The sequence below is a fragment of the Aspergillus stella-maris genome, assembly GCF_047715825.1.
Source record: "Aspergillus stella-maris strain CBS 113639 unplaced genomic scaffold BDV14scaffold_81, whole genome shotgun sequence".
Classification (NCBI taxonomy): Eukaryota; Fungi; Ascomycota; class Eurotiomycetes; order Eurotiales; family Aspergillaceae; genus Aspergillus; species Aspergillus stella-maris.
In genome coordinates, this window is record NW_027396875.1 from 61,334 (window position 1) to 75,882 (window position 14,549).

Consider the following 14,549-nt stretch of genomic DNA (forward strand, 5'->3'; position numbering starts at 1 on the left):
CCAAGTTGTGGCCACTAGGTTCTGAATATCTGCGTAGCGTCTGTTGTCCTCAAACTCCTCACCAAGCAGCTATTGTGCTTTCCTCCTGTTGGCCCAGCAATGACATATATCTTGCCAAGGAAATTTCGGTTTGGTTAATATAAGCCGCGGCCTGGCTGATTGCCAGCGGGAGAAAAGCAAGCTGCTCAAGGAGCGCGCTGGTTTGATAATCCTCTTGTAGTAAATCCTCCCGCATCAGCAATTTCCGGAATATCTCCTTGCTCTTCTGATCTACATTAGGAACAGAGACAACGTTTGGTCCTGCCAGCTTCAATGCAAGTTGCCGGTTGCGGAAAGTGAAGAGTACGTGGCCATTCTCACTTCGAGGGATGATATTCTTAAGTGGTGGTGCTATAGGGCTGCCCTTGGCCCACATCTCGAATTCATCTGCATTTTCGAAGATCAGGAACCACTTCTCATTGGTTTGATTGATCAAAGTAAGCCTGAAGCCGCTCTTTCACCTCGGCTGGTCTAGTTCTTGGATCTCTTTCTGGCGGCCCACGAAATGCGGATTTTTGGCAAAGGGGATCATCAAGTGACGATTTTTTCCAGTCGTATCTAACAATAAGAATGAGATAACTCAACCTTTTACTGGGAAGTGTACCAACCATTATGGTTTGCCGGCATCCAGTACTCCAAGAACGCTTTTGCCGCCGACGCTCCGGTCGCCGCTGCGTATGCCTGCCACACCTTGCTCTTGTGACTGTCGGCATAGTCACACACACCCTTGATGATAAGACAGGGAACGTTATCCCATACTCCTGCTCCCTCCATCTCAAAGCCATAGACCTTCTCCTTTTTGACAATCTCATCTCGATGCTGTCCAGACTTCATCACCGTGTCGGCAGAGGCAACTAGCCCGATATGGATGGAAGCCGGGGTATCTTCTGAGATCTCTCGACACCGGATTTGTTGCTCTTTGTTGCAATTAAGGTCGTCGCAGTCCCTCCCTAATGCTTCCTCGCAAATTTGGTCTGATGAGTCGCTCCCAAAACAGGAACACCCAATAAGGGAGGTATTACTGTAATGCTTATGAAGATAGCAGGCCTGGAAAAGGACATCGCTAACCCCTGGATGACACCACTTGGTCCCTGTTTGCTGAAGGGTGTGAAGATACTGTTACGCCTGGTCCTGAAGTTCCCTCCGAGCATTCTCCGCATGAAGACCATTTAGGATCTCCTGACCTGGCCTGCCTAGCGTGTCCCTGACCCCAGTCTTCCGTTGAAAACCGCCAGGGTATTGTCGGCCGAAATCATATTCGATTACCGAGTCACTAATAATCACATCACCAAGGAAAATCTCTTGTTAGTCTGGTGAACTGAAGAAGTTTCTTCCGCGAGGTCTTGCACATCCAATTAAAGAAGTTCATGTAGATTGCTTGATCCTCCAAGAGTAGGTAATCGACGTAGTCCTGGCTTAACTGGATGCAATACCTATTGAATGTTATCTCTGGGCAATTAAATATATCTGAAGTCGATGGACTACTTGCTTCCGCCAGTACCGCTCGACAACGGCAAGACCTTCCAAGGTCTTGGGCTTGAAATTTGCAGGGAGCCATCCAAGTCTGTGGAAATGCTCCAGTCTGGCTCGAGTCTCCTCGCAGAGAATGGGGTCGGTCCAGTACTGGTGTTCACTGGGTTGAGACGGGGGAACGCAAGGAGGTGCCATCGAGACAGCCGGGCGAAAATATCATAGAGCTGGGACAGAAGTATAGAAATGATCGGCTTCGGAGTTGGTGAGAGATGAGTGGCAGGGTGCAACAAAGAATAAGGAGAAAGAGGGAAAAGAAGGCATTTTATGGGCTGCCCAACCAGTCCGGTCGGGACTGGAGGGAAGCAGAGTTTGGCCACGAAGGACGCCATTTTCGGCGTCGTTCTGGTTGTGAGTTGAAACACACTGAAGCTCGCTGAGGTTGAGCGCGAGCCAACATCAGCCGGAGAGGTGACTAAAGAACGCTTGGCGGGTGCAGAATAGTGATCCGGAGCACGTAGGACAGCGTCGCCGCTGAGAGTTACGGAATGCGGCCGTTTCTGGCCTCAGTAGCTGTCATTTTCGGCGTCGATTTCACAGGTCCTCACATTCTAGTTGTAAATAAGATATGAAAGTGGGCCAGTGTTGGAGACAGTTCCGGATTAGGAAGTTTTGCCCCAACTCCAGTCAGGGCTCGGTACTGCACGTCATGGAACCGCAACTGGACTTCTCCAATTCCACTTCCACTTCCACTTCTCGGTCATCGACAGCTTGTTCTTGCCTCAAGTGTCGTTCCATTTAAGATAACGATGCCTCCTAAATCGAAAGCCAAAAAGGGAAGTTGCCCATACTGCGGTCGTTCCTTCCGACGCAAGGAGCACCTCGATCGCCATCTGCGCATCCGTAAGACCTTCAACTTTTCTGTTTCCAACAACAATCCGTCTGATTGAACAATGTTCTAGACACCAAGGAGAAACCATTCGTTTGTGAATGTGGAGCAAGTTTTGCTCGTCGTGATCTCCTCAAACGCCATACAAGTCATGCTTCCGGCAATTCATCATGTACAGGGCAAGGGCCTCACCATAAGAACCACGGCATGGAACGAGACCCTTTTGTCTTTTATGTGCCCACTAAGAAGCCTGAGATTGAGTCCCAAGAAGCCTCACTTGTCCCGACATATATACCCGCAGAAGATCCAACCTCGACCGAGACTTGCGCTGTTGAGCCTGGACCGGGCCAAGTAGGTCTACCGCTTGATACCATCGCTACTAGTCAGTCGTTCAATACCGCAAGTTCGATGGAGTATCCTCTAACTCAATATAGATCCAACTATCCCATTGCCTGAGGAAGAACCGTACCCATTCAATGAGTTTGCTACATTCTTGGACCTCATAGGACTGCCTAGCGAGTGGGCTCCTGCCAGTCTTGACGCAAGCGACTCCCCCCTGGATAGCAGCCCTCGCATGGTCAACGGCGATGAAGCTATCACTGAGGCTGGTGAAGCTGATGATGCTGAACCATGTGACTCGCCTTTCCAGGCTTGGCTGCCATCGGTGCCTGAACATGATCGAGGTCTGCAAGATATAGGTATGCTTTATACTGCTCGCATACAGGTCATCATCTCACTTATGTAGGGACATATCAACAACCTTGCGATCAACCATCATTCCCGTCCAGGGTAGACGAAAGCCAGCGAGCCTTCATCATAGCGCTTCTCAGCAGATATAGAGATGACATTCCGGGCTTCAGTTTACCATCTCGGCATACCCTATCCCGTTATCTCACTGCTTTCTTTCAAGGATTTCATTCTCATATGCCATACATGCATATCCCCACCTTTCGCCTGACAGACTACTCGCCAGAACTAATACTGTCAATGATGGCCGCGGGTGCACAATACAGATTCGAGCATCAGAACGGCGCCAAGTTCTTTCACGCCGCCAAGGTTATAGTCACTCAGCGGTTGCATACTTACGATACTGGACATCTGCTGGCATCAATGTCTACCGGTAGATCAGGTCCTCCAAACAATGCACCGGGAGGAAATGAACTTGTTGATTTAGATCTAATACGGTGCTTACTGACTTTGATGGGATATGCAGCATGGCAGGACACGGCAATGCTTCAGGAAGGGCTCCATCTTCAAAGCCTACTGGTAGCAAGCCTTCGCCGTTCGGGGCTAGAGGAATCAGACAACACTTCACTAACCGAGCATGACTGGGGTCGCTGGGCGCAGCAAGAATCAATACGGCGAACCAAGATGACAGCCTTTGGCTTCGTCGACATGTACGGCATCGCGTACAACCAATACCCACCCATCCGCAACCACGAGGTTAAACTACGCCTCCCATGCCCAACGAGGGTTTGGAACGCTCCTACAGCACGACAGTGGTGGGAGGCATACACTGCAGCGGGCCAAGTGCAGCTCATATACCATGAAGCGCTATCGCAGCTCCTGCACGGATCGCCAGCTACCTCCATGCTCAACCCAATCCCATCCCCACTGGGTAACTACTATTTGATCCACGGGCTCATTCAACGCATCCACATGCTGCGGGATCTATCTCTCGACGTTGAATACGGAAGCCCATTCGCCAAGCTTCCAGAACGTGAGTTGACGCAACTAGAGTCAGTCAAGAGCCCTCTCCAATTACTTACACCTCTGATCATCATATCTCACACGCACGCTTCGAAACAGACAAGCCCTTCGCACCTGGACAACAATGTGGCAGCAAGGCCCCGAGTCCAGCCTTGACCCAGCAAACTCTAACGGCCCTATCCCATTTACATCCAGCTCCATGCTCTGTCTCGCATACGCCCGACTAACACTGAACTTGGGCCCCTACCGTGCGCTCGAGACCCGCGACCCAGTCCGTATAGCTGCGGCATTAGCAAATTCTCCAGCCGTCCCCCGAAGCCCTCAGATTATTCCAACGCTTATCTATGCCATTCACACGTTTAGTATTCCTGTCCGCCTAGGCGTTGACTATGTTGCCCGAAGCCAGGCATTCTTCTGGAGTGTTCGGCATGCACTGGCTAGTCTTGAATGTGTGGTTTTGTTGAGCAAGTGGCTATTCACCCTTGCTGCTGAGGATACCAATGATCCGAATTTGAGTGGTAAGCTAGCTCATCACTACCAGTTCTGACTCTTGCCTAAGTACGAACTAATTAATGTCAATAGCAAACGAGAAACGCATTCTCCGCTGGACATCCCTTGTCGTCGACGAGGCCTACGACTCCATGGACTTTTACACAGACATGGACATCGACATCGATATCCAGCAGAAGAAATCGTGTAAAAGGACTCGCAGTGCAGGAGACCTTGCACTAGGTGTCTTGGGCATCTGGGCGCGCTTCTTCCAATTTAATTCGCAGTGGCGGTTTATTAATATTTTGGGGGAGGGGTTGGCGAGGTATAGAGATGTTGTAAGGGAGAGGTTGGTATCATAAGTCGGGTATGAGTTGATGTTTGTGGATATCTACTATATGAACATGCTTAATGAAGTATAACGAACACACAATGTACAATGTCATGAATCGTAAATCTTTGTATATTACTCTACCCTTTACCGTCTACCACCTCTCGTTGTCTATCTCAACTCACCTCACCTCAAGAAGAAGACCCATCCCCATCCCCTATACTCTTCCTCGTCCGTCTCGCACTCAACCACCTCTTAATATCCCCCACACCATGCAAATAAAGCCACGAGAAAAAGAACACCGCCGCAAAATTAAACATCACAAATGCCCAGAAGATCCCGTAGTCGCGCCATTTATGGCTGTAGTATACGTTGAAGGATGTGATTGCCTGCGTGAAATCAAACACGTTAGCAAACCTGAACCTGATACAAAGTCAAGGGGGTGGGGAGGGGAAAAAGAAAGGGGTAAACATACAAATTCATCCCCACTGCTATACAGACAGTAAGAGCACATATTATTCCCAATATCCCTTACATACCCCGTCGCCTGTTCCACAAATGCACCCGCGTATTCCTGGCAACTATTTTGTCCAGGTGGTAAGCTGAACATTGCCTCTTCGCGCTCGACGCATTCCATGGGGACATTGTGCACGAGGACACCCAGGAACGCTTCAAGGAGGTAATGGAATGGCGTGAGCCAGTACATCCAGCTCTGCCAGAATGTTGGCAATGCCATGTAGGGGACAACGACGCCGCAGAAGGCGATGATGAATGTGAAGAAGGATGGCACGAGGAGGGAAGCGAGTAACTCGTTTGGTGAGATGGCGGCGATGAATTGCCCGAAGGAAACGTAGTACAGTTCGAAGAGCATGAGCGTCATCCAGGTGAATCCTGAACTGAAGGAGTCCCGCGGGAACCAGATGCCCCAGTACCAGCAGTTGAAGTAGATGGAGCCTGCAACGATGGAGTAGGGGAGTTCGGGGAGGATAGCGCTCGTCACGAAGGCGGTCCAGTTGTATATTTTGGAATTTGCCTCGCGGGATTCGTAGAGGGCTCGGAAGTGTAGGTACCGTGGTTGAAGTTGTTGGATGAGCGGCGGACAGATTGTTAGCGTCATGAACACCGAGAAGAGGCGCGACTGCATATCGATATAACTATTCCCCAGATGCCAGAATGTAAATGTATTGAAGAGGCCTGTAAAAATGTGTAGTGCGAACTTGCCAATGGCGTACTCTGGGGTTCGCCAGTATGCGATGAACGAGCGCTTCGTAACGGCCATGATCTGCACAGGGATGGGCATTGCGTATACGCGGTTATCGTCTTTGCTTCTTTCTTGGTTCTGGGATGAGTTGCGGCGGTCGGAGATTATGGAGCTGATCTCGTTGGTTAGACTCTTGCAGTTGTCGGATTTGGCCCAGACGTCGCCCCAGTCTTGGCCTTTATATTCAGGGTTTCCAGCCCCGATAACCTCGAGCATGTACTGTAATTGTTAGATAAGAGTTGATGGCGGGGTGAGTTAGGTGCATACTTCTGCGGGATTGGCATCGGGAGGACACTTCTTGCCACCGTTGGACTCGAAATACCCGATGAGCTTAGATGAGTCTTGGCCGAGTTCGCCGTTGTAGACAGTGCGCCCTCCGCTCTGGAGCAGGATCAAGTCGTCAAACATTTCGAACAGAACAGCTGATGGTTGGTGAATGGTGCAGAGAATAGCCTGGCCGGCGTCTGAAAGTCGGCGGAGGAAACGAACAACTAGGAATTGTTAGATCAACACCCAAGAAAGAATCTAGAAGCTTACTGTTAAATGCAGCCAGAGAGTCCAGACCAGACGTAGGCTCATCCAAGAACAAGAGCAGCGACGGTTTACTCGCGAGCTCAACGGCAATAGTAAGTCTCTTGCGCTGTTCCTGATTCAGTCCAGTACCGCCTGATCCAACCGTTGCACCTGCAATAGACCGCATTTCCAAGAGATCAATAATTTTCTCACAGTAATCATACTTTTCCTTGATCGGTACTTCCTTTGGCTGGCGGAGAAGGGCAGAGAACTGCAAACTCTCCCGGACTGTAGCAGTGGGCTCGTGGATATCTTGTTGCTCGGCGAAGCCAGTGGCTCGCTGGAAGCTCTTAGGGAGCGGCTTTCCATCGACAAGGAAATCTCCAGTGACAATACCAAAATCTAGACGTTGTGCCAAAGCGTTGAGAAGGGTAGTTTTTCTGCGTCTCTTAGCGTACAACTTCAGTGATTGTGGGACAGTAGACCTACCCTGCACCAGAAGCTCCAACCATAGCAGTAAGACGACCAGGTCGAACAAATCCTTGAACGTCCCGTAAAAGCTGCCTCTTACCACCCTTGACAGGAATAGTATAGTTGACATTCTGGAAGGTGAAGATGGACGTGCTCTTGGCGATACCTTCAACCTCTCCACCTTCCTCGTCTGCCATGTTAGAGCTGGCTGGGCTTGTGTTACCGTTAGGTCCGGTCTCGACGTCTTCAGGCTTCTTCTTTTCCTCAACAACCTTTTCAACTTCCTTCGGTGCCTGGCCTCTCTTAAAGATCGTCACGGAGCTACCGCCCTTGTTCGGCTTCTGCAACTCCATGCCGAGCATCGCGCATGCGACAAAGAATATGAACCATGCGATGATAATGCCAAAGTTGCGCCAGAGGTGCGACCGCCTATATGTAAAAGCCGATTGGATATAGCTCGATCCTGGAACGGTGAGTTGGTCCGGTATACTTCCTTGTATACTGCAACTCTGGTGACCAGCTTGCACGCCGGGCCCATCAGGAACAATGTTAGGCGGGACACACTCTATCTCTAGGTTATAAAATTCGTTGGCCATGACTGCTTCAAAGGCATATTGGACTGGGTTGATCCAAATAAGCCATTTCAGCCAGGGGTGCATCTTCCAGGGTGGAATAAGATATCCTGTATAGACGACCAATGCTTGGATAGCAACTCCAGTTATTCGCGTGGCAACATCAAGAGACGCACAGAAAGCTCCCACAGCTCTGAAGAACGAATACATCGTCATCGTAAGTATGAAGATAAACAGGAAGTTAATGAAGAACTGTGATGGCGTTCGCTGTAGATTTGCCATGAAGTATACAATCAACTCGAATAGCGTGACCTGAACAAAGATTATCGGTACATCGCATACAACCTGCGCGATTGCATAAGCCGATGGACGGTAGAACGAAAAACTCTTATGTTTCAGCATGACGGGGCGATGCGTAAACACATCAGTGAGCTCTGACAGAGCCAGCAAAGCGTTGAAGAGTAGAACGAAGAACATAACACCACCTCTGGTGAAAGTACCACCACTGTTAGGCTGGAGGTTATAGAATAGACTTCCGATGATCAAGGCCTGGAAGGTGAGGATCGCCCACTTTCCGAAGAGCGTCGGTTTGTCTCCATACATGATCTGGAACTGTCGCTTCGAAAGGATCCAGACTTGTTCTTGGAAAGGAACCGTATAGTTCTTCTTCGGAGCCTTTTGTCGAGCCTCTTCCCTTTCCGCCTCGTGCTCCTTGAGTTCATGCTCATAGTCTTCAATGTCTCGCAAGTTCTCTTTGAAGTCTTCGCTCTTGCTGTACGCGCGCTGAAAGTCTTCAGCAGAGCGGGGAATGCGATCTTCCCAGCCTTGCTTGACTCTTCGAGCATTGGGATCATTGACTGAGGTTAGGAAATCCGGTGTTGTCCAGCGCGGCGGGCATTCAAACCCAAGCTGTTCAAAGTATGCTCTTGCGTTCTCTGCGCGGCCAAAGTACGCACATTTTCCGTCTTCAATAAGGATGACCTTGTCGAAGTTCTTGTAGAGGTTTTCCGATGCTTGGTAGAGGGCAACGAGTGTCGAAGCGTGGGCCATGTTGGTCAAACTCCGCAGACTTTGCACGTACTCGGCTGCAGTACTTGCGTCCAGACCTTTAGTAGAGTTGTCCCAACATTGTGTGCTTGCCTTGGTAACGAGCGCTTCACCAATCGAGACACGCTTCTTCTCACCTCCAGAAACACCGCGAACAATTTCACCTCCAACCTTAGTTCCGAGACAATGTTCGATCCAAAAGAGCTTGGCAATTGTGGAAAGAAAAGTCTCTTGGTACTCCTTGCGGCTCTCGCCAGGAAGACGCGAATCTTTGTCGGGAGTCCGGGCTTCCAAGGCAAACATTAGGGTCTCTCGTACAGTAAGCGTTGCATAGTGGAGGTCTTCCTCGGGGTTATATAAGACTTCTTCTGTTAGCTTTGGTTCTCCAAAAGATCTCTAATCTCTACCTTCTGATCGATACTTGTCTGCCATTGTGTCGGCATCTGTTCCACCATAGTAGATTTCACCGTCCACGCTTTTGAAGCCCGACCGCTGGTTGCCAATAGACTTGAGAAAGCTCGAGCATCCGGATCCAGGTCTACCCAGGACAAGAAGCATTTCCCCGGGTCTCACGCAGCCCTGTACCAGTCAGTGCGCGTACCGAAAAGGAAATACAAAAAACATACCGTGAAATCGTCGAGAATAGTTCTCAGCGGCTCATGCCCTCCAGCTACCCCCTTTGGCCCTTTTGTAAAGAGGCCCTTGATCATTCTAGGCAGTCCCATGAAAAAATCACCATTTGTTGGTTGGAGGGCAGCGCCCAGGCCGACACCCTTCACAGTCAGGTTCTTCCATACAACACCCAGATGTCTCGTTTGTTCCTCCTCCGAATTGGCTTTCCGCTCCTGACCGAACATTCGCGAGACGAGTCTAACGATCTGGTCATCCTCTCCGGGCTGGCTCTTATATGTTGAGCTCCGTCTATGTGATAACGCATTGGTAATCTCTTCATTGGTGAGCGCGCCACCACCCGACGAATGCCGGCGAAGGGTCTGACTGCGACCCGACTGATTTGTTCGAATAGGCGCAAACTTCTCAGGATCAGAGCCTGAAGAATGAGTTGAAGCTGTATCTGAGGATGATTCTTGAGTTTCCTTGTGGAGTTGGGACTCGGAGTGGGATTGATAGTGTTGTTGTTCAGAGCCCCGGTGGGGATCAAGATCCCCGGGTAAAGGACCCTTTTCTTCCATTGTGGAGGGACGGAGTCAAAAACAATTATATGATGACCATGCAGGGGTGGATTTCCAGAGCGAGCAAGCCAGCCTGATATAGTCTGTCCATAAGAAAGCCAAGAATGATATCAGAGACAGGAAACAGGAACAAAGCCCAGCTACTAACGCCTACTAAGTCCGAGACACGAGTCAAAGGGCCTAGAATTTGTCCGCAACTTGCGAGCATCCGAAGTCATAAAAGAATGCATAGTGCAGACATCGGGACATCGGGGGGTCTGGCACCGTAGTGGACAGTGATGATCACTGCGCTGATCACCGAAGTTGCTGGGGATGGACGGAGCTTGGGGATGCTACTTCCGAGTGCGGTCATGATGAAGTCATCCCTACCCGCCGATGGCCTCTGATACTTCTGCGATCTGGCAATCAACATCCTCGTTTCTCGATCCGACTGGATGCAGATGAAAAGCCAAGAACTCCTGTTGCACAGATACATCCGCCGTTTTCCTGGTGACGATGTTGACCTGACTCGAGCGCATGAAATCAAGGTCCGTTGGCCGAGTTCCTCCTCCAGCCTCGGATCACCTGATACCCGGGGAACCTGAAGATCCAGTTTCGACGGGTGTACTTAACGACTGGCTCTGTTATCAAGGACTTCCAGCCCGATCTAGACCCTTTTCCTTGAAATTCCTGGACCCTTGATTCCAAACTCGATGACTCTCATGCTCCCAGACTACTTCCACCCGTACAACACCGGATCTCCATCTTCAGCTTTGGAACATCTGATGTCATATAACATAGCTAACTGACAAGACAGCATGTCAAGAGAAAGCTTCGGTTGCCGAAGTGTACTGACATCCATACCTCGATGGTGATCGTCATATATATACCTGAGCTTATCAGGCGCCCTACTGAGCTGCGCATCAAAACGATCGCGAAAGACCAAACAACCATGGACTAAGCTTACAACTAACAACTAGCTCTCAATCAACATTCCTCAGGGCATTGACTCCAGATACTACTAAAACATTCAACTTTGACTTTGTACCTGAACCCCAAACCATGCAATCTCACACTCTCCCACAGTAAAAGCGGAGGCTGGGCGGCACCGACCCGCAACCCAACTAGCCCCGACAGCTTAAGCCAGCACCAACCAACCAGCGCTCTTCCTGGGCATCAGCTTCCCAGCCCCGCCAATTCTATACTGCAGCTGCCCTACAGAACAAACAGACTGATTTAATGGCATGGCTGGGCCAGGCCACGTCGTTTCACCCCCCGTTTATATTTCGTTGATGTTCTTTTCTCTTTTCTATTTACCTCTGCCCCTTGATATATTTACTGCCCCTTGACGTTTGACGTTTTGATCGTGGAGACAATAGATATCCTCCGTATCTCGATACAGGTGATCAGGTCGAGGAGTCTGGAGAGGACTTGCTCTATTTCCTACGAATTACGAAAGCTATCTCTGCTCGGAGAAAGAGACTTCTTCTGAGTTGCGATTCTATCCTTATCCCAATCGCTCGTTATCCATATCCATACCCGACAGGACCAAATTGAGCATCGCATTCTTCATTCCATTGAAACGAGGAGCCACTCCTCAAAACCACCACAATGCAGCGCAACATCACCATCGCCGTCATCCTAATCATCTTCTTCATCCTCCTCATCATCGTCGCATGGCTCCTCTGGGCGAAACAGCACCAGGTCTCGTTCTTTGCGCAGAGAAAGGCCGTTGATGAGGAGAGCACGGAGGGTTAAAGATAAAGAGCGCGACGATATATATTTTGCTACATCTTCGGCTGTGCTCGCGACTTTTATCTTCACCAACAGTCGGAAATATGCGACGAATATTGCTATGACCCTCACGACCCCACTTTACCTACACCACATTTCATGACACGACTTTCGAAGCGACGCGAAACGAGAAGACGAATTACTTCCTACGCTACGTTGAGATGATGCATTGATTATTTGCATTCGAGACCTCTCTGAAGCTTCCTCGACTACCTAGGTACTACCTACCTCAGTACCTACCTATCCGACCGCTCGAGTACGCGGTGCACATATCCGACATATATTGCATGATGGGCATATATATACGGCCTGGAACATAGAGCCCTTCATACGATCGGCGATTTCTATTACTACTTCTACTTCTTTTTGGATACGGCGTTGGGATTTGAATTTTGGGATACTCTACATATGTTTACGAGTCACGTATTTATTCATGTTCACGATTGAGATGTAAAATACCACGTTTTATGCATTAAATATTTTATGATACATAGTCATGAAGAAAGAAAACATCCACCTCTATCCTAGAATCTTCAGTCCACCCTTCGTCTTCCCGCTCTTCTTCACTCCATCATGTTTAACCTTTGAGTTCTGGCCGCCTCCACCGCCACCGCCCTTCCCGTGATGCTTCTTACCCTTGTTGTTGCTAACGGGCTTAATCTCCGTCGTTGCGCGACGCAAAAGGACAGGGTGAGACCCGATATACTTCCCCTGCATCTCCCTCGCAGCCTTGAAGTAGTCGTCGCCGTCGGAGAAACTGACAAAGCCGTATCCCTTGCTCTTCTGTGTACGTTTGTCGCGGATGACGCGTGCTTTCTGGATGGAAGTGTACTTCGCAAAGGCCTTGAGGAGCGAATCGTCTGTTACCTCGCCAGCGAGGTTTCCGACGAAGAGGCGGAAGTGCGCGGGGTCCCATTCTAGGAGGGTGCTATCATTCCAGTTTTGACCACCTCCCGAGCGGACAACTGTCTTTTGGGGCTCGGCGCCGATGGGGGCGGGGGTGTTTGCGGATGGTGTTGTGCCGGCGGATGTGTAGACTGTTGTGCTTGCGCCGGGGGTACCGGTTGTTCCGTCGCGGCGGATAATGCCTTTGCCTAGTGCGGAGGCGTCGTCTTTGCCAGCGTAGGCGCTCTGCCATTGTGCGATCTGGGCCTCTGTTTCGGCATCGACGCCCGAGTTCTGCCTGCGGTTTCCGTATGCGCCTGTTGCATCGAAGGGGTTCTGGATGTGCGGGACAGTCGAACCGTATGAGCCGGCGTTGTACTGAGACGCATCATAAGACGGACCGGACTGGTAGGTCTGCTGTGGCTGAGAATAGTAACTGCCGTAGCCGGCCGTCGTGGTAGGTGTAGAGTATCCGCTGTGAGCAGCAGTAGTAGGAGCCGCCGAAACGACAGGACTGCTAGTGCGGTAGGGTTGCTGAGACGCTACGGAGCGAGGCGCGAATGCCGTAGCGCTGAAGCCGCCGGGCCGTGATGCCCCTCCGCCATATTGCGCGTTTGTAGATTGAGGTGGTCGTGGAGGAAGAGACGAGGGACCTGGAGGTGGCGGGTAGGACATGATGAACGGTTGGTTCGACAAGAGGAACGGTGGATTATGTGAGTGCCACGTGTAGACACGTACCTTCAGGGCCAAACTGACGCTGCAGTCCTGCGCCAGACGTCAAGCCTGAGAGAGGTCCCGAACTGGAAGTGAGAGGGCTGTGGCGGAGATTGCGTGGTATCACCGAGGAGACAAGCGATGAAGCGGAGTCTGCCTAAAGTGTAAGATCGCCGGCTAGAGAATTAGTTGTTCTAGATTGGGTGTGGGGTGTTGACTATTGAGGGTATACAGTGTACAGCTGCTTGGACACGACAGAGTCAGACGGCGGAAGAATCAGGCCTGCAGGCTGGGCAGCGGAAAAGTCGCAAGCGGTGTTCTCGCCGACCGTAGAATCCTGCGCCGGACTTAACCCACGTGACCGGGCCTAGTCACACATGCTGACGCATCCGGTTATCGGCGCTCAACACAGCACACACAAAACAGGGCTAGCGTGAGGCTGGCGGAACCCCCACTCTAAACTTCTTTGGGAAATACAGTAGCCGGCCCTCTAACTCGCCGGTTATCGAGGGGAGTGTGGGATTTCTTCAGGGATGTCCACGGGGTCGGAAATGCACAGGATATCTACGGGGGTTCTCCGCGGCGGATGACAGTCCGATAAAAGTCACGAATGCGCGCTTTTCCGGTGTTGATAGAGGAGTTCGAACCCGCTGGCAGTGTCTACAGAGTAAACAGTACGGAGACGGGTGCAGTCTGCAGTTCGTAGAACGGGTATGAGATCATCCTGCCGCGGACATGCTCAAATTTATAATACAAAGTACTGCCGCAACAACGCGAGTGAGGGGGGTCTGATAGTAGTTCGGGAACAATTAATCCTGATGAACTGATAGTTCGCTGGCAGTTGAATTGATCAGCTTCTCGCCCTGGCCCAACGGTAATTTATCCGACAGCGCCCTGCCTCACCGGACGCGTTCTGGGAATAAATTGCTTGGGTCATAGATCAGTCAGAGCCCCTCCATGTGCCCCGCCATCGCAAACAACATCATCTGCACACCTCGTCTCGAGCAGTCCTCTGTGCTTGTCAGCCATGATAATGCACCACAACAGATGAAAATGGTACAAGGGAAGAAGACATTGGCTCGGCAGTCAGCAATATACACCGAGACAGTAAAAGTAGAGAAAGTAACTAGGAAATCACTCAACAAACCTCAGAAACCGGACTACACTGCTCCTCATTGCAGCCCCGCTCCGATTC

General features: G+C 50.6%; 5 protein-coding genes across 5 annotated transcripts; 1 reads left to right on the forward strand and 4 right to left on the reverse strand.

The window, feature by feature from the left end:
* Positions 1–58: 58 nt before the first annotated feature.
* Positions 59–1,208, reverse strand: BDV14DRAFT_193034 (nucleoside phosphorylase domain-containing protein; the record flags this gene model as incomplete). The annotated part of the gene is made up of 3 exons (XM_073771712.1): positions 59–426; positions 648–999; positions 1,062–1,208. The coding sequence occupies 3 exons, from the start codon at positions 1,206–1,208 to the stop codon at positions 59–61; spliced, it is 867 nt and encodes a 288-aa protein (XP_073623326.1).
* Positions 1,209–2,318: 1,110 nt separating this feature from the next.
* On the forward strand, positions 2,319–4,959 carry BDV14DRAFT_193035 (C2H2-type zinc finger protein; the record flags this gene model as incomplete). Its single annotated transcript, XM_073771713.1, has 6 exons — positions 2,319–2,412; positions 2,472–2,780; positions 2,833–3,096; positions 3,144–4,137; positions 4,208–4,626; positions 4,691–4,959. 6 exons carry the CDS (start codon positions 2,319–2,321, stop codon positions 4,957–4,959), a joined length of 2,349 nt encoding a protein of 782 aa, XP_073623327.1.
* Positions 4,960–4,962: 3 nt separating this feature from the next.
* BDV14DRAFT_146516 (putative ABC transporter) lies at positions 4,963–10,089 on the reverse strand. The gene is made up of 7 exons (XM_073766457.1): positions 9,419–10,089; positions 9,200–9,371; positions 7,192–9,154; positions 6,727–7,142; positions 6,457–6,680; positions 5,404–6,408; positions 4,963–5,317 (listed from the first exon to the last, which is right to left on the reverse strand). The coding sequence occupies exons 1-7, from the start codon at positions 9,980–9,982 to the stop codon at positions 5,120–5,122; spliced, it is 4,542 nt and encodes a 1,513-aa protein (XP_073623328.1). The 5' UTR covers positions 9,983–10,089; the 3' UTR covers positions 4,963–5,119.
* Positions 10,090–10,557, reverse strand: BDV14DRAFT_146511 (uncharacterized protein). Its single transcript, XM_073766456.1, has one exon. It carries the CDS (start codon positions 10,455–10,457, stop codon positions 10,197–10,199), a length of 261 nt encoding a protein of 86 aa, XP_073623329.1. The 5' UTR covers positions 10,458–10,557; the 3' UTR covers positions 10,090–10,196.
* A 1,655-nt stretch (positions 10,558–12,212) lies between these two features.
* On the reverse strand, positions 12,213–13,636 carry BDV14DRAFT_182826 (RNP domain protein; the record flags this gene model as incomplete). Its single annotated transcript, XM_073770289.1, has 1 exon — positions 12,213–13,636. A coding segment is annotated over exon 1 (1,036 nt), but the record flags the coding sequence as incomplete, so codon positions are not given.
* Between the last annotated feature and the right edge of the window lie 913 nt (positions 13,637–14,549).